At 40.7% G+C, this 19967-nt stretch overlaps 1 protein-coding gene across 5 annotated transcripts in view; it reads right to left on the bottom strand.

Annotated features, from left to right (window-relative positions):
- The window catches only part of HMG20A (high mobility group 20A), a 66414-nt gene that overhangs the window by 15602 nt on the left and 30845 nt on the right, over window positions 1-19967 (bottom strand). For all 5 annotated transcript variants that reach the window (XR_011971583.1, XM_072628680.1, XM_072628681.1 and 2 more), the window contains exons 2-6: window positions 8289-8381; window positions 6258-6405; window positions 3321-3533; window positions 1666-1798; window positions 871-902 (exon numbers count right to left, since the gene is read on the bottom strand). Coding sequence is in view for 4 of the 5 variants with exons in the window: in XM_072628678.1 (XP_072484779.1) it covers window positions 871-902; window positions 1666-1798; window positions 3321-3533; window positions 6258-6405; window positions 8289-8381 (619 nt within the window). In the remaining variant the exon portion in view is untranslated. The remainder of the gene's footprint in view (window positions 1-870; window positions 903-1665; window positions 1799-3320; window positions 3534-6257; window positions 6406-8288; window positions 8382-19967) is intronic.

Here is a 19967-nt window from a genome sequence, read left to right as displayed (position 1 = left end):
TGTAGGTAATAAAGACATGAGAGAGGGTGATAATGTAATTGCAAGTGGTCCCCTCAATGGTTTTATTTTGAAAATGAATCCTCACACTCAAAAATATTGGGAATTATCAGGTTAGATAAGTTCTAAGTTCCTTCCAGCTGTTTCTATTCATTAATTTTGTAATTTCTCAAGATTTCCCTCTAATTCTTTTCAAGGTATACCTAGTCTCAGGGATTTTTCCCTCTATTCAATCTTTTATATTTCTTACTCATGTACTTAAATCCAGGAGTCCCCAACTTTTTTTAACTAGAGACCAAATGTTTTCTTCTGTTTTACCTCCTAAAAGACCTTTATAAGCATTAAACTCAGGTAGCAAATAATGAAAAATAAAGGAAAGAAACTTCTATCAAGTAAGGGACATGCCAGAAGCTTCCAAAAGTGTCCTGCTCTCTCTAGTGCTTTTGAATGAGGGTCTATCTTGCAGGCACGTGTGAAGGACCAGACAGGAACTGTAATTAGCTCAACTCATCCAAGTCAAGATGTAAAATATGAATGAGACTTTCATTTGTCTCCCCTCTCTCTCCTTCTCATCTACTTCATTTTTACCTATCCTTTAAGCCTCCAAATCACTAGTTTCTCCCCTCGTAGGAATAAATGGGGCCCTGGGAGCACTGTCTTCACAAGTCTCTGCAAAGCCCCACAAAATGCTGGGTCTTGGAGACATCTGTGTTTGTATCTTATTTCCCTGCAAGCACCCAAGTATCGGCACAGTACTCTGGACAGGACAGGCCCTTAATGTATATTTTTTGAATGAATCTGTCTTAGGGGAAAAACCCTTAACATGCTCCAAAGACAGAATTATGGTGTAATGTTTGACAGAGATCTATTTACCTCATGATCATGAGCAGCCTGCCGAGCTCCTTCTGAAAATAAGAGAACATTCAGTTGAAGTAGAAAATCAAGTAAGTCCCATTCAAGTCCCCACAAATCCCATGAGGTCACTCCTCAAGTCTGGATTAATCAGCCTACCACCACCATTTGGGGAACATGGCCTGCAGGTCAGACAGCCACTAGGCAAGGCAGGGAGATACAAGAGGAAGAGCAAACACCCCTGAGAAGACCCTTCCAAGGAGAAGGGAATAAAAGAACATGTAGATACGCATCCCATCAATCACAGCCTTACTTTGTTGCTGCATAAGAGTAAGTGATACTTACATAGTCAATACCCCTCACAGACAACCCTAGGGACAGGTAACCCTGACCTGCAGGTGGGGAGGCTGGGTCTCTGTGATGTTAAGAGCTAGTGACCAAATCCTAGGATTTAGGTATTGGGGCTGCATGCCAGCACATTCTCCCTTGGCCTTGCCCACACTGCAGGTCTGCTGGCCTGGGGCTCACCTGGGAGTGGAGGTTAGAGGGGCTTCAATATTTGAGAACTGGGGAGTTTGGAGGTAGGAAAGGAGGCTCCCTGGGGCCAAACAGACAGCCTGAACCTGTGAGGACAGTGTTCCAACAGTTCAGGCCTGATGTAGGAAGCAAACAGGGACTTCTGAAGATTCTGCAGTTGGATGTGCTGGGACAAGTGAAGCAGGGAGGTGGCCTCTACATGGTTAGACTGTCATGGTGGGGGTGGGGGTACCCAGCCAGGACAGACACAAATGACAAGAACGGACGAGGCCTCCGCACCCTGTCTGTGAGATTTGCCCTTCTGCCGGTCCTGAGCTTTCCTACTAAAGACTTTGTAGGCCTCTGTCTTCTGATACTGCTCCAGCTCCTTCATGTAACGCTCCTTATCTCGGTCTGCTTCATCCAGGTAACGCTACAAAGGGAAAATTCAATTATTTCTGAGAAGGCTTGGTCACACAAAATACCCATGCTACAAGAGGCATGGACAGACAGTAAAGGAAAAAGAGGGAACTTGGAATATGGAGAGCAGAGCGGCAGTAAACTAACCTCTGGATGTTCTCATAAAGAGACATAAGCTCTGGCTTTCAGGCTACTGACCGACTGTTTTATCTGCATGGATTCAGGAAACGTTTCATGCAAAATTCAAGAACCAAATGTACATATTGTTTCTTTAGGTATGGCAGGTTGAGGTTCACAGGGCTACCCAAAGCCTCCGGGGCATGAAGGATGTAAAGGTAACGCTTAACCACTCAGGGGGTGGGGGGAACGACAATGATACAAACAGAAAAATGTTTTGTTTATGTATCATCAATTCATTCTAAAAGGATGACCTCATGCCATTTGGCTTTCTAAGGACCACAGAAGTGGAGCACCGAAGATAAAAGAAGTAGGGAAAAGAAAAATGATCTCACTCTGAGGACCCCTAAACCAGCCACTTTGATTCTGTCTCCATTTACACATTGCCTTTGTCCTATTAATTATTTACACAAAGACTATTGATTTACTGCATCATTTGGGTCAATTGTCTTTTTCCTCTTAATTCAACAAACTGAAGTTATTTCTGAGGCAATGTGGTACTGTGGAAAGAATTCGATGTTGAATTGGAGGCCCCAGGTATGCACCTCAGCTCTGCTTTCTACCTGTAACCTTGGGAAAATCACCTTTACTTCCCAAGGCCTCAGTTTCCTTATCTGTAAAATGAGAGGCCAGGATGAACTAAGATTCCTTTCATGTCCAAAAACCCTACTAAAGAACAGCTATTCTGGATTAATCCTACACAAACCTGAAAGACCAGTCGTAAGATACCTGTTCTTTGCAATCCTCACTTCTATCTGCTATAGTAAACAAAGCAGGTAACATGGAACACCTTTTAATCAATTTCACAAATCAAAAAATTATTGCTATTGGTGAAAAATGGCATTTTAGTCTTAATGGGATCTGTTCCATTTGAACTCAGTAATGCAACTTAGAAAGAAAAACTGAAAATGTGTTTTCAGCTTTAGAAAATTTTCTCAAGTTGGTTTAAAGAAAAGACCGTACAGACCTATTTTGGAGAACTTTTAAAAAGTCTAAGCAAAGATTCCTCCAATAATCCTGTCTCTTCAAAAGCATCATTCCAATCCTGCGCCACTGCTATGTTTCCTTAATCCTTTATCAACCTCACTCCAGTCAGACACCTGACTTGGATAGTCCCGGCAAGGCAGAGACACCAGTGTGAGAGCAGTGTTAGTGCTTGCCCCAGACAAGACTGATCCAGAGGCATAGTAAAAGCATCTGTTTTAGAGTGCACAGTAAGGATCAGATGTGCCCCCAAGATGGCACAGAGTATTGGAATGACTGTCACAGCAGCAGAAACCACCCTCTAGTCTCTCTCATTACTTCTCTTTAAATAATAATCAAAGCCAAGGGAAGCATCAGGAATTTGAATTGATAACCTGTTTCTCCTCAGGAGGCAATTTACTCCATTCATTGCCCAGCATCCTCGTGATTTCTGGAAAGGGGACCTCGGGACGCTTTGCTCGGAGCTGTTCTCGACGTTCATTCATGAACCGCACATAGCCTGTAAGGGGGGATTTGGGAGCATTGCTATCACGAAGAGGCTTCTTCCTCTTTCTTCCTTTGGACCAACCTCCTCGTTTATTTCTTTGCTAAAAAAAAAAGTGAGAGGATAAGAACTCTGATTCAAAAAATACAGGCTATTTTTTCTGTCAAAACAAAACCCTAGATATTTCCAGCTCTTCACATATGTCACAGGTACAGAGGATGCAGTCTTTTCAGAATCCTTTTCCATCACAGGGTCTTAAAAGTATCACCCTGCAAACTAACTTCACTTTCAAGGGTGACTTAAGGGTTAGTCCCTACTCACTGAAACCAGCTTTGTGGTGCTAGATGTCATGATCCTTCAAGTTCAGGCCTCTGACCCAGAGGCTCTTTCAATGTGTAATTCAGAATACACGTAAGGCAATTTGCCATAGGAACCCAAGTCACTGCCCAGAATAGCCCCATGAGTTGTTAGAATACACATGGTAGGAGAGGCTAGTGAATTCAGAAGAGGAAGGGAAATTAGAAGTAGACAGATATAGCAGCTATCTAAATTAGGGAGACTATTTTTTCCTAAGTCTCTTTAGAGATAAGTTTACTTCTCATATAACTTGCCCTAACAGAAGCATTATCCTAGGCTCCTAGTATCACAGATTTTAATTATACACCTGTAATCTTTAGATGAATTTCAGTAAGTGCAATGACAGCCAAAGCAGAGTTCTAAAGGTTAATGATCTGTTCTCTGAATATTTTCTTTAATATACTTATGTTGAGTTGTTAAATATATTTCAGGAGAATATTGGTCCATCCTAAGAGGTTCCACAAACAAAGAGAACCCAGTAATGATCCCAGGATTCAAGAAGCAGATGAGGTGACCTTCAAGGTCACTCACTGGAAAGTGCTCCACTTAATAGGGAATAAACTGGGGCCAAAGAGGACAAGGAATTTGCCGTGAATAAGTGACAAAACAGGGCTCAGACCTCGGCCCTGAGACTCCCAGCCTCCCTACTTTGTCCCTCCTGGCTCGCCTTTGCTATGGAGCACAAGGCACCCCCTAGGACTGTGATCATGATTCCGCCCATCTCGTATACTCCCCATGTGGGGAAAAAAGATTTTGGAGTTAACAACGTGCTACAGACCCACAGATCCTTAATAACAGGCACAACTGCAAAGACCAGAGAGGTATGGGTGACTGCAGCCAAGGCACACAGCGTTGGTGTGTGGGCAAAAAGAACTGTATCACTGTAATGCCAGCAAGGGCTTGCTGTGGCCTGGCTTTACAAGGAGTAGGGGTGCCAAGATGATGAGCAAAAGCCAGTATTGTCAGTTATTCTTCTGAGGCTTTTAAAGGTACAAAAATATGGAGCTGATACAATTAGGTTGACAAGAAAATAAAGGAAACAGTGGCCACACAATGGCAATAGTATTGTATATTTCTTTGGGAGTAAGTAGCTTGCCTTCATGCCAATCAAATAATGCATATTTCTGGCCCTTCATTTTCAAAAAGGACCAATGATATCACAGGGTGATGTCTTGACCTGTGCTTGAACTGGATTTAAGTGAGAGTTACACAAAGTCATCAGCCTCACACTCTCTTCCAGTCACTGAGTCCAGTGGCAAGACAAAAGTTGGGACGACTGGCGATGGTCTGGGATGCAGAGGGTGGTGACGTTGGTGTCTTCAATGTATGATCCAGCTCTGAGCGTTTCACATCCATTACCTGCTTGAGCCGCCTTCACAGCCATTGGAACAAATTGTTCTCATCCTCCCATTCCACCCCAGGATGTCTTCACATGCTTGGGGTAGACATCTGCCTAACTCAATGACAGGTTTGAAGCCTGTCAGTTTCCCTCAACCTGGTTCAGACTGTCTGCTGAGATGGGTTTATGTGGGAGTAGCAGCTGCACATGCTACAGCTTCTTGGAGTCACAGGTGAGAGGCAAATGCCAAAGGGGAACAAGCAGCCCTGAAACGGGTTTGGCAAGCTGGCTAACACCTAAGCAGTTAGCTCTCCTCAACACCCTACACACCCCATTTGTGTTCTAAAGGGTAAATGACTATATGGACAATTAAGCACTTACAAAATGATTAATTCACTGATTAAGACACTAGAAGAGAATAAGTTATGGACTGACTCTTCCCTGATGGGCCTTACCATAGAGTAGGGGACAAAACACATATACAGATAACCAGAACACATGACACCTGCAGAGGGTTAAAACAAGGCCTAGGTAAAAAGTCATTAGCCTGATGAAGCATCCAGAAAGGCTTCACATAAGGGGGTAGTGATTTAGACAGGCTTTAAAAGGACAGGCAAAAATTCAATAAACCTTTGTCTCTTAGAACTAGTCATTCTGAGCCTAGGAAATGCATAAACAAGGAAAGGCAGAGTAGAAATTGCCAGGTATTCTGGGGGGGAACAGAATACTTAAATGTGGCTGGAATACGAAGCACATGCACTACAGTAAAACTGAGATGAAGCTGCAGAAGCTCTGAATTCAAGGCCAAGAAGTTGAAAGGCTGTGAGCTAAGAAGGGACGCCATGGCCAGAATGATGCAGAAGACTGCTGGCAGGGTGATGAAGGATTCCAAGGAGAGGAGAATGACAAGAAGACCAAAGTAATAGTTCAGGCAGGAGGAAATAAAGGCCTATATAAGGTCAGTGAGAGAAGCAAGGAGTGCAAGGCGGGAAAGATGTCCTTGAGATGGCCTAGAGCTAAGCTGGAGAAATCTGCCCAGAGAGGTCCAATGGCCCAGATAAGCATTTCCTTGTTTATTAACTCTTGAGAGAGCAGTGAAGGGGAATCTCTGTCTCCTTAACGTTGGCTCACCTCATCCTCATGCCGCTGTTCATTATTTTCTACTGTATTTGAAGATTCGTTCTGGAGCAGCTGGACTTGGGAGAGATCTTCCACAAAGTCTGCATTGTTTGTGGATGGAGTGGCTCCGCCAGCATATGTCACCTCTGGATGGGCTAGCCTAAGGGGGAGAGGAACGTGTACAAAACTTGAGGCTTCAGAAGGAGGTATGGACATACAATAAAATCATGCACCACTAGTCAAAACACGTCATCAAGCCTTTATTAGTTATCTGATCACAAACTGGCCAAATGATCTAATCAATTGATGCCTTTTATGCAGGGTGAGGAAGGGAGTCAAAAATGCTGTTTCCATTCTCACTGAAGGTAGGTCAGAATTTGAAGAAAGACCTTCAGGAAGCCTGTCAACTGAGAAAAATAGACTTTACCCCCAAATTCTTCTCCTTCAAAGGCATCCTCAGGGTGAATTCTTCTCTTAATGCTGTGGCTTTCTCCACGTAACAGAGGCCTCTAAACTACTTGGTTTAACTTGCAACCCAAGCTTTGTGTGTGTCACTCAAAGGAAAAATAATGCTCCAAAATGGAGATACAGTGAAAGCGGGAGCTGCACAGGGAGGGAAAGGGATAAGGAGATTCTTAGGGACTTCTCAAGCTAACCTGATTTATAGTTTATTTCAACAGCAAGACCCTAATCATTTATGAAGAGAATTATCCTCATTCATCTCCTCTATTCTGCAGCCAAAGCAGAGGGGAGTGGGGGTGTGCCTCTCCTGATGCCTTATGGTCTTATGAATGGCAGCTGTCACCTTCCTCTGACATTTTCAATACCAGCAGGGAGACAGGGATGGAGGGAGGGTGACGGTTATAAAGTTCCTGGGGAAAAGACTTATTTTTGGTGGTGATAAAACCACCAATGACTCAGTGAGAGTCTATAGCACACCACAGCTGACAAAAAGCTAATGTGATCTTAGGCAGTATTAAGAAAAACTGAGTGTCCAGGACAAAAGAGAGGAGTCTTGTTGTATGTTTGGGAGTGGGGTGGGGGGAAAAGAGGAGGAAGACAACGACTGCTAAGTTTCAACTCTATTATAGCAGTTAGAATGTGGTCAGTCCCAACTCTAAAAAAATCACAATTTTTTAATCCCATCACAAATGGGATTATGGACCATCTCAAATATATTAATAAATATAGTTACTCTTTGGCAAACACATTGTTCTAGGGAACAGTAATTACCTAAGGACAGGATCAGATCTGTGATTTCTCATATTAAAAAACTACCTTTACCAATGCAGGTCAGCACTTTTTTTTACAATATATCTTAGAAAGCTGCCTGGGGCCCTGCGACTTGTTGAGGGCCACATACACAGAACACATCATAGAGAGGACCTGAATTCTCCTGGTTGCAACTCCAGCTATCTATTACACCGTTAACACTCCCTCTACAAGCAGAACACAAATTTTCAATGAAAGCAATAGCCCACCTAATGTTAATTCTTCACTATATAAATTTCCCTAAAACATACATATTTTGTCAGAAATTCCCAAAGAGGATAAACTGAGAATACAGAAGTCAGCTAAAGCTATCGAGGTTTTTTGTAAAAAGGATACAGATTTGTAACTTGGGTAGTTAGTTTTTTGTCACTATATATATCTAGGGGGGCAAAATCTGTTTTGTAATCTATGGGCATATGGGCATTATGGTTCATTTCTTTTTCAGAACTATTCCTAAGGTAGTTATTTCTTTAATGGGGATTATTCCTTTGATAGGTATTTTTTAAGTGGGTATTGCACATGAGAGCTAAAAACAAAAAGAAAAAAGCAGCAATCAGAATACCAATTTTTATATATCTCTTCCTGGGACGCTGTGTTTTGCAAATGACAGCAGGATACAGATTAAAGAGAAGTTTATAATGCATTTTAACAGTATCATAGAACATGAGCACATGAAACGTTCATTCCAGTGCCATGGAGCTTGGCCTGCTTGGCAGGCATCTCTAAATTCTATCCAAAGCTGAGGCAGAGGGGCCCAAAGCAGCTACTTACCCAGCTGCAGCCATATCGCTACTCTCCTTAGAGCCATCATCATCTGCAAACAGTGGGGGGAGGGCTGAGCTACTCATCAGATTTTCCATCTCTCTGAAAGGAAGGTGAAAAAATAATGGTTTAATTAAATCCAGCAAGTCATTCCCATGTAAGAACTTTCCTTATTGTTACCACACCAGCAGAGCAGCACTGTTCTTCAATAACATCTTAAAATGTTGTTAAATTTGGTTTTGTGACTTGGATTTATCAATTTAAACCTTAGCACCAAAGGACTTTCTTGAAGCCTGTTCCTATCACCTGACCAGGCAAAAACAGTAACGTTTGGGACATAATATGAGAAAACATACTTATCTACCCAAAAGAGCTTTAAAGATATTCTTGCTGCAGAAACTGTGGTACAAAGTGAATGGTAAGCATTGTTACCCTAAGCAGGTTACTTAACCCTCATTGGGTCTTACTTTTCCACTTCTAGAATATAGACAATAATATTGACCTAATTCACAAGGGTCCAGTGAGGATTAAAGAGAAATTGCTTTATAAACACTGAGCTCTTTAGATGACAAGCACTTTGAGTATTATATAAATGGAAGGTATTGTTATTGCAGCATTATCCAGTTCTTAGTATAACTCAAAGGCCCAGATGATTCATCTTTAGCTTAAAAGGTGATAAACTCAGCCCTCCTAAGGAAACGTTGAAAGGGAAGAGGGGGAAGGAGGGCAGCCTGATGTGGTTATGAGTCAAAGAAACCACATTTCCAGGTCAGAAATGCCTTCCTCCCCACCCCCTGCATGCCAGCAGAAACACCATGCACCTAGGTACAGGAAATAAATAAGCTTAATTGAAAAAAATCATTATAAAAAAAAAATCACAAGATTCTTTAGGCTATAGAATCCAAAGGAAAAAAAGATTGACACCACAAATAGAGTTATTTTGTGGAGTAGGTATACCTCTCAAAGAGATTTCCTTTTTCTTTTTCAAGACTCATCACTAAGGACTTCACCCTAAGCAGCTAAAAGTGGAAGCCTCCCACCTAGCACAAAACGTGATCTTCAAACCAATTGCTGGAGATGACCCTAAACAAGCTCCAGACACTTCAGCAGAATGCAAAGCACTTAAGAAAAAAGGACTTCAATCAACCAGGAGAAATCTAAAAAAATAGAGCATCATAAATAAATCCTGAAACTTTGCCTTGTGGGCTCTCCTCAGTTAGAGCATGTTGCTAAGGAGATGATCTCTTAGGGTGGCAATTAAAAACGAATACTCCTATCAGCCACAGCAGAACAAGGACTCACTCAACTGGTGACGATTTTAGAAACAATTCACAGGTTATAATGCTGTGACTGGACTCTCTCAAGTCAGGATTTCAAAATAGTAATGCTGATTGTCTAAGTCTACATTTTCCCTTTTAGTTTGGGGGCTTCCAGTCCCAATGGTGAAATGTTTAACCTGACACTACATTTCGGTGCATATTTGGATGACCTGTTCACTGAACAAGTGAAGTACAGAAGATAGGAGAGAGGAATTTCCATTGTCCTCCAAGACACTACTGAACTACCTTCTCCCTGCAATAAGAAATTATTTAAGGTTGGAGAGAGGTCCAATGCAAAAATGGCATGTCCAAGTCCCAAAGTCAGTGGTCCTGAAAATATGTGAACCTAACTCTCAATGTGAAAGGTGCAGTAACACCTCACAGATTTTCTGGAATGGTCTGTGCATGGAGGGGCTCAGTACACATTCTTTTCTTATCAAATAAACAACCCTGCATTTTGTTACCTTCACCACTCCTGTTTCCTCATTTTATATAAAAGGAAATTTGAGTGAATGAGATATAAGTCTAACACTGTATACCTGCATCCAGCATCACCATATATTCTGGTTTTCCCAAAAGGGAACAGATGCTTGTTTCTCTGTAAGAAGCTAGGATTCACTTGCCAGGCTTCTTTCTGAGTCTTCCAGGAAGGCCAACAACTTTTCTAGAACTTCAGGCTTGTCAATTTGGCTTCCCTTGGCACTCCCACACTCAGCCCAAAGGGAAAATTTACTCTCTGTTGGTGTGCAAATGAAGTGTTTTCCTTCTATGTTGCACAGCATGACCCTCTCTCTGCACTTGGTTCTCAAATGAACTCTCTCCACATCTGTTCCCAGTCACAGGCCTTTCTGCCTTCACTCGTTTCTGAAATGTGGGGAGACAGCTGGACAAGTACCTTAACAACATATAAACAAATCACATAAACAAAGGAAGTGCAGAGAACACACATTTCTTTCTTACTTTTAAGTTTGTTTTACTTAACTCACATGGTTTAGATAGTTTTTTCTCTCATCAGTGAACAGCTGGGTCCCCAAGAACGGAGCACAAAATAAATGGGCTGGTGGGGGTGAGTGGGTCAGACCAACACTGAGGTGGAGAGGGGGGGCAGAATGAAGAAAGGATCAAGTCTAAAGGGTTCTAAACTAGTCAAATCATTTGGAAAACTATGACCTTCAACAGAGTGAATGGAAATATGCAAAGCTCAGCATGAGGGGTGAACGACTAGCACCAAGACTGCCAAACCACTTCCTGCAATCAGTGGTATTTGTGCCCCACAATGCCCCAGACCTCAAGGTCACACTGAGTTTGAAATACTAGTGTATGGCACTTTAGAAATGTAAAGAATGATGTTCTGGAAGGGAAAGCACTAAGAATATATATAAATGTTGAAAGACAACACAATGAGGAAGGTACAATGAATGGGAGGTATGTTGCTTCTTCCTTATAGGTGAAAAAGAACACTAGTTAAAAGGCCCTGGAACTGAATCCTAATCTGGAATATTATAACGTGACCTCTGGCAAGTCCTTTCCCCTATTTGGGCTTCAGTTTGTAAAAGGAGAGATTTGAACTCAAGAACAATGAGATAAATGTAATTCAACATCGATAAAGGTAAAATCACTCTTGGGTACAAAATAATAAACTTCACAAGGACAAGATGGGAGAAGCACGGCTGAATAGCGGTGTTCTGAAAAAGATCTGGGGCCTTGACTACACTGCAAGGTCAAGGAGAGCAGCATGCAACGGCAAACCAAAAAAGCAAATGTAATCATGGACCGCACCAAGAGAAACCGAGTTTCCAAGCATTGAGAGGGAATGGTCCCAGGGTGCGCCACCCTCCTTAGAACTGAGGTGGAGTACTGTGTTAAGTTCTGGCTTCCACAATTTAAGGAGGACACTGATAAACAGGACAGTGTCCACAGGACAACTAGAATGGGACCTTGAATAGTTCATGTCATGTGAGGCTCTGCTGAAAAGAATGGGGCATGTTTAGCTTGAAGAGAACACGACTGTCCAAGAATGTGATATGGGGGTAAGACTTGTTTTGTTTGGTCCCAGAAGGCAACCCCCTTGAACAATGGGTAGAAGTTGAAGAGAGATCAATTTAGGTCTGATGATGATGACTGAGTCCAAGTTTTATGGAACAAATCCTTTTATCAAGGGGATTTGTTCTGTGAAGTTTGGATTTAGGCAACAGGCTTCAGGATCTAGAGAGCGACATGCAGGTTGCCCACCCTTGGTCTAGCACATAGTAAGAGCTATATAAACATAACTTATTATTATTATTATTTTTACTGAACCAGTTCAATTCTATGCCAGGCTCTTCTCTTGAGTCTAAGGCTCCCCTGTCCTACTACCTCTAAGGCAGATCAACATTTGTCTCCTCTGCACCCACTCATGTGCCATAGAGTAGAGCTGGAGGAAGCCATGCAACCACACTGACTGTATCTACTACACATTTATTTTATCTAATCTCACCTGGGCCATTACTGAAGCCAGACAATCCTTTAGTCCTTCACTGATTTCTATTCCAGAGACTTTTCCAAACCTCTCCTCTCAAGCCTCCTACACCATCCCTACAGCTTTAACTAGAAAATTGAGGCCACTCATTGTGAGCTTCTCCTCTTATTTTCATCTTACGACATTTTGGGATCACTCCTCCCACTATTCTCCTTTACCCCTGGCGCTGATGAAGGGGTGACTTCTCTTTTCAATAAGGAAACCCTTTTCATGTTCCTTTTAACCCTTCCTCTTTCCTCCTGACTTCCCCAGCACACTTCTCCAACCCTCATTTGCTTCTTCCAGAATCTTCTGTATCCCTATTTCTCTAATATTCCGTTACCTCCCGAACTTCCTCATTCTTAAAAACAAGCCCTCCCTCCATCCTCTCCTATAGCTTTCTCCTCTTTTTTAGCCAGACTCCTTACAGAAGCTGTCTACTTGGCTTATTTCTGTTTTTGCACATCTTTACATTCTCTGCAACCCATATCTTTCCATGTGGCTTCTTAACATATCCCTAAACTAAAACTGCTCTCCCCAAAGACCTTTCCTCCTTGACCTCTGACCCTGCTGCCCACCCTTCTGCTCCTGAAGGTCCTCTTTTCTCTTGCTTTTTCCCCCTACCTGCCTGAGCACTGCTCAGTGCCCTTGGCTGAATCAGCATCTATGTCAGGTCCATTCACTGGGCAGTGATTTGTCCAAGGCTCTGTCTCAGGCCTTTAATAATCTCATCATCAGAATGTTCATCTTTTTTTTTTTTTTGTACTTGTATAGTGTGCCTGGCACACAGCAGATGATTAATAAATGTTCACTGACTGATTGGTGACTTCATTAGCTCCCAAAGATTCAATGATCATCACTCTACAGGTAACTTCCAGATACACATATTCACCCCGAGTGTGCTCCTGAGCTCCAGTTCTTGATCACCAACAGTCTATGGGATGTTTCAAAGGGAATGTCCTCAATTCACCATGCTCCAAGCTGAACCCATTATCTAATCTCAAATGCACTCAGCCTTCTCTGTTATTGAGGAGCAAGACTTTCCTTCCAGCCACTTGTTTCACAACCTTATCAACATCCTATACTCTTCATCTTCACTCAACCTATCAATTCAATTGCCAAATCTTGTCATTTCTTCCTCCAAAATATCTCTCACACAAAATTTCTTCCCACAATCCACCACAATGGATTCTATAACAAAAAAATTGCTGTTGTATAAAAAATGCCATCTAGGAAGATTACTCAAAAATCTATACATCCAGCTTTAATCTTTCTCCTACTGAATCCCTGTCCAGCTTGTGGGACATACCCATGTGGATGTCCTATTGGCAATTCAAGTGCAACATGTTGGCAAAATAATCTTACTAAAGTAAGCATTGGTCCAACTATTTATCACTCCCTTGCTCAAAAATTTTTAGTGGGTTCCTATCGCCTCGGTAGTAAAATATAAACTTTTCAGCCTGGAATTTAAAGCCGTCCACAATCTGGCTCCTTTCTAGACTTATTCAACATTCCATCTCCTGCCCTTCACCTTTGTATACAGTTGTCCCTACATGTCTGGAACATAAGCCTTCCTGATCACTACCTCTCAGAATTCCCTAGCTTTCTTCAGGCCACACTTTCTATGCTACACTTCTCCTGACCACCTACACCTCCCCTACCCCTAACACATACCAGTTGCTGCAGATTTCTTCCTCCTGATATTATTTTGTACTTATCTGTGTACCTGCTATAACACCCGGTAGGAAGTAAGCTCTCTAAGGTCAGAGACCATTCCATTTTTTGAATTTCTAATCCCAGCACTTCACATAATGCCTTATACAAAGGAGGTGCAGAATGTTATCTGAATTTAGTGATATTACTTAAAATATGCACTTGCGTATTATACATGCATTTTGTGAATATTTGCTTAATTATGAACCAATGAAGTTAAACTGGAATTATTATTAGTTCAGGCCAAAAAATAATCATTATTTAGTAATAAAAGATAAGTCTTTTCACTAAAATGGATTGTATCCCCAAAGTTAGCAGATGTACTAAAAACAAACTAGAAAACAAAAAACCAAACCATAAAAAGGCAATCTATATGGACACTAACAAGTACTTAAAATTAGGCAAATTTTCTTTCCTTTGGCCAAAATTAATTCTCCCAAATTCTGGGTTAAAAAAATAAGTACAGTAGTCTTTGATTTACACATGATTTCTATATGCAAAATACTGCCCTTCCTCCCCTTGTCTACAACCCACCAGAATCTCCCTGTTGTTTTCTGAAAGCTATTGTGAAAACAACTGGAATTTTTAGAGAACTTCTGGGTTCAGAAAAAAAGGAATAAAGAAAATTGTTATAAGAAATAATAGTTTAGGGAAGCTGACCATAGAGACAGCTTTCCAGGCACAGCCAGTCCACATATCCTGGGGATTGGCCCCTTTGGCTTTCCATTCCCTCACTCCTGTATCTTTCCATGTGGAAAGTTTTTATTTCAATTTGCTCATGAAAAGGGCAAAAAAAAAAAAAATGCCCCAAAATGTCACTAATCAGAGATTCTTTTGGATTTACAAGCAGCTATTTTTTAAAAAATGCCAATACTTTTACCAGGATTAAGAAGCTCTACCAACAATTGGTGGATTAGTTTGATCATGTTCTTTTCCTTCTAACATATAACAATGATCTGCTAAACAGAGGGAATGGGAGTTTACTTTAAATGTTCTTTGGGGGAGGCAGGGAGGGGATAATTTTAGAACACAGAATATTTTGGGAGGAAATATGGAAGGCCTAGGTGGGGTACTTAGGGCAGCTCCCACAATAAATCCTCTGGTCCACTAGCAACCTTAATATCCTTACTCTTGTGAACAGATTTATGTTTTGCTTAAATAAAAACATTCTAACAATTAGGGACACCCCAAAGAGGCTCAGAACATAACAGATTACTCAGAAGAATGGATTCAATTCAATGAACACATATTAAGCACCTACTATGGAAATACAAAATATACTTAAGCAATATAATTATAATTTCTAGGGATAGGGGTAAAGTGAGAATCAAGAATGGTTCCATGATGTCCTTGATGTTCCATGATGAAGAAAAAGCTAGGGATTCTACAAGGCAAAAATAGGAAATACAGTATCATGCCCAGAAGACATCTATTTTGACTGGAATGGAGAATACTTATGAAAAATGAACGCCCTGGGGGGTGGGCTGACTACTTGTTGGAGGTAACTTTTGGGAGAAGCTTCTTGTATAGGTATAGGTTGGATGTGATGGCCTGTGAGGTCCCTTTGACAGGTCACCGTGACTATCTTCTACTTATCTGACTATTCCTTCTCAGTATATTTCACTCTTTTTTTTCCAAGACTTACTGAAGTTCTCTCTTTATTCTTTCCTTTGACAATCTCATCCATACCCAATGACTTCAACTATCTCCTCTCTAAAAATAACCAACTCATGATGTAAAATCACTTAATTTTTTTATCTTTGAATCCATAGCACAGGGAACATACACTATAAAGCCACTACAGAAATGCCTATTATTATTACCTATAGTTCTAAAATCTGCAGGCCTAACTTTTCTAGAAAGTTCCAGACTTAATTTCCAACTGTCTCCTGGATTCTTCCATCAGGGAGTAAACTAGATTCATAACAGAATTTAGTTTTCCCCCTTGAATCTCCTCCTTCCCCTCTATTCAGTCAGTCACCCAAGCCCCACTCTAACTCTTCCACACGTCTCACGCCCAGTTATCAAGTTCTCTTGATTCTATCTCTGTGACATGGATCACAACTGGTTCCTCCTTTCTGCTCTCACTGCTGCAACCCTAACTAAGGTTCTCATTTCCAACCATATAGATTCTTCTGCAGCCTCCTTAGTTTCCTTGCCTCCACTTTCTCCCCACCTTAGATTAATTCTTCCCATTGCTGAGGCAGTCATCTTTATTTATGTAAAGAGATCTGACTGTGTCACTCTCTTATGCTCAAAAAACTTCCAAAGGCCTTCCTTTCACTACCACACCCAAACCCTTTACCTTTGTAAATAGAATACGCTTGTATTCTACATCCTTCTTTAAGCTTGAATTTCCCCAGTTTTCCAGCCTTACCTCATAATGTTCTCCTCCACATGTACCATGCTTCAGTCAAATTGGACTGCTTGCTACTGTTTGTACACTTCCAGTAGTTTGTTTCTTGTGCTTTTTGCTCACACTATTTCTCCAAAGACCACTTCTGAAATACAACCTGACTCTCAAGATCCAATTCAAATGACGTGTTCTCTGAGAAAACTTTCCTGACCTCCTACTTCACCTCCCCACTAGAGAGAAAATACTTTTTCTTTTCTGAAACCTCCCATAACACTTTGTATCTCCTTTTTGCTTTTTATGTTGTAGTCTGCATTGTTATTATATATAGGTGTTACAGTTTTCCTATTAGGTTGTAAGCCCCATGAGAGCAGAACCTTGTCTTAATTATCTGTGTATCCTGACCAATGCCTACCACAGTACTAGGCAAAGAGTGGTCAAAGAATGATTGCTGAACATACACAGAAATGTCCACAGACTTTGTTTTTATAATTAGATTCTCATCATCATAAAGTGCAAAAAAAAACCAAAATGAAAGTTTTAATGTTTCTACCCATAGAAAAAGGGTTAAAATAAGTTCTGGAATCACTTATCAGTACTTAACAAGAGCATGGTGTGTGTGTGTGTGTGTGTGTGTACATATATATATATATATCCTTTGTTATTAATAAATAAGAAGGCAATTTCCAAGTGAAAGAAAGAAGCTCTGTACCACTGCCAGAATTAAAAGCTAAAGAGACAAACTCATCACTGCTTCCTTGACTTTGAATACTTTTTTCCAATAAGTACCCCTGGGACACTCTGGGATGTTAAAAAGATGTCTGTATTATGATGAAATATTCTGAGTTTCTTCGTTTTCTTCTGCTTTTTTTTTACAGCTGGAAATACGGTGAAAACTGGGAAAGAGAAATGAGAACATACCTATATAGTACTTGCTATTTGCATATGTATGTGTGTACTGACTAAGCACTTACTGTGGTCAAAGTTTTGTGCTGGGCAATGGAAAAAAAAATAAAATGCATGCCCTTAGAGAGCATGATTATTAGAATCTTGTTCTTTCTGTAACAGTTCACACGTGGTCTCTTATTGCATGACTTTCTTGATCTACCTAGCAAATTCTCCTCACATAATCATGTGTATTTGTCTACTTTCATAATATTTCCTGAGCTAATGGAATATAAGATCCTTGAGGGGATGGACTGGTTTTTGTTCTGTCTTTATGTCTCCAGTGTCTGGCACAGCGACATACACATGGTAGTAAATGCTCACTGAATGGAACTAGGAAATGAGAGTGGAGCAACAATCAGATTGAAAACAAAGGATAACAGCAGGAGGGCTGCACTGACACTAACCAACTTTTAGAAGATATCAAAAGCTACTCGCACAATGGGGATCTCCACTATGAAGGATTTACAGGACTATATGGACACATGAAGTAAGATGCATGCTTACTTAGAGCACACAGCATTTTTCCTGCTCTAACACAAGGCTCCTTACAGGTTCTAGGAAATGTACTTCCTGACCTCTTACGCATTTCCCCTTCTGCTCAAATCAGGCACTGGTAAAAGAAAGGACAAGGAGAAGGAAATTCCTCTTTACTGGATCTATGTGTGTTTAGGAATAACCCTAAACTCTTTTTTTCCCCCCAGATTTGTAAATTACTTTTTATTTTATTATTTTTAATGTTTTACAATCACTGCCATAAAATTAAGATTTTATCCCCCCCACATCTACCCCCCCACTACCCCTCTCCCTCCTCACGACTGCATACAATTCTGTATAGGTTCTACATATACTTTCCTATTGATTACATTTTCACTATAGTCATGCTATGTAGTCGAACTAAAATAAATGGAAGAAATCATATAACAAATCAAAACATAATACACAAAAACACACACACACACAAACATGATCTGCTACATTCTGCGACTGACTTCCATATTTCTTTCTCTGAGTGTGGAAGGCATTTTGCCTTAGAAAACCACCATTGGGATTTTTTTAAAATAAGTTCTTGCGTTATTACGAAATTCCAAGTCTACCAGAAAAAACTCTCACACACTGTGGTCGTTGCTGTGCACAAAGTTTTCCTGGTTCTGCTCCTTTCACTCAGCATCAGGTCATATAAGTCTTTCCAGGCCTCTCTGAAGTCTTCTTGTTCATCATTTCTTATGGCACAATAGTACTCCATTACATTCATATACCATAATTTATTCAGCCATTCCCCAATTGATGGACATCCCCTTGACTTCCAGTTTTTGGCAACTACAAAGAGTACTGCTATAAATATTTTTGTACATGTGGGACGCTTTCCCATTTTTATGATCTCTTGGGGATATAGTCCTAGTAGCGATATTGCTGGGTCAAAGGGTATGCACATTTTTGTAGCCCTTTGGGCATAGTTCCAAATTGCTCTCAAGAATGGATGGATGAGCTCACAGCTCCACCAACAATGAATTAGTGTTCCAACTCTCCCACATCCTCTCCAGCATTTATCATTTTCTTGTTCTGTCATGTTTGCCAATCTTATAGGTGTGATGTGGTACCTCAGAGCTGTTTTGATTTGCATCTCTCTAATCAAAAGTGATTTAGAGCATTTTTTCATATGATTATAGATATCTTTAATTTCTTCTTCCGAAAATTGCCTGTTCGTATCCTTTGACCATTTATCAACTGGGGAATGACTTGTATGATTATACATTTGAGTCAGTTCTCTATATATTCTAAAAATGAGGCCTTTATCCCCAAGCTTAGCAGTAAAAATTCTTTCCCAATTTGCTACATCCCTCCGGATTTTGGTTGCATTGGGTTTGGTTGTGCAAAAACTTCTCAGTTTAATGTAATCAAAATTATCCATTTTGCATTTCATAATGCTTTCTATCTCTTCTTTAGTAAAAAATTCTTCCCTTCTCCATAAATCTGATAAATACACTATTCCTTGCTTCTCCAGTTTATTCATGGTATCAATCTTTATACCTAAATCATGTATCCATTTGGACTTTATTCTTGTGTACGGTGTCAGGCATTAACCCTAAACTCTTAAATTTTCCCTACTGCAAAATAGCAAGAGACTGCAATTGCCTGTTTAGTTGTTTTCCATCGTGTCTCATTCTTCATGACCCCATTTGGGATTTTCTTGGCAAAGGTACTGGAGTGGTTTGCCATTTCCTTCTCAAGCTCATTTTAATGAGGAAACTGAGGGAAACAGGGCTAAGTGACTTGCTCAGCATCAAACACCTAGGAAGCGTCTGAGGCTGGATCTAAACTCAAGCCTACTTTACTCCAGGGCTGGCATTGTATCCACTTGCCACCTAGCTACCCTTATTCTGCTAGTAAGGAGGTACTATCTGCCATTCCACTTTCAAGAGAAATGTCAATAAATATGTGTACATGAAAGCAGCCTCTTATCACATTATTTTGGAGAGAAATGCAGTACAGACCAATTATCCTGCAAGCAACAAAATTCAGCACAGCCTCTGTTACAGTTCACATTGCAAAAAGGAAAAAAGAAAGACTTCCCCTTAATGGAAAATTCTTAACAGGAAAGCTGACAGCAAGTAGAGGGAATTCCAAGATTTCCCTTAGTCCAAACATGAAGATATAAATAAAATATTTGTTGAAGAGAGGAGAGAGCCAAGCAGAGCAAGTAGTAATGGTACCATTTAAATATTTGGATTGGTAACTTCATCTGGGCCCTCACTATAGCAAGGAGGTTCTTGGCTCTTTCCCAATTTATTTCTTATCTCACCATCCACAGAAACTTGTCCAAAACTTCTTTCTTCCTCAAGCTTCTCACAATCCTCCCT

Source organism: Notamacropus eugenii, chromosome 1 (assembly GCF_028372415.1).
Source record: "Notamacropus eugenii isolate mMacEug1 chromosome 1, mMacEug1.pri_v2, whole genome shotgun sequence".
Lineage (NCBI taxonomy): Eukaryota > Metazoa > Chordata > Mammalia > Diprotodontia > Macropodidae > Notamacropus > Notamacropus eugenii.
Note: the sequence above shows the minus strand (reverse complement) of the source record. Positions and strands in the feature narration are given on the sequence as shown.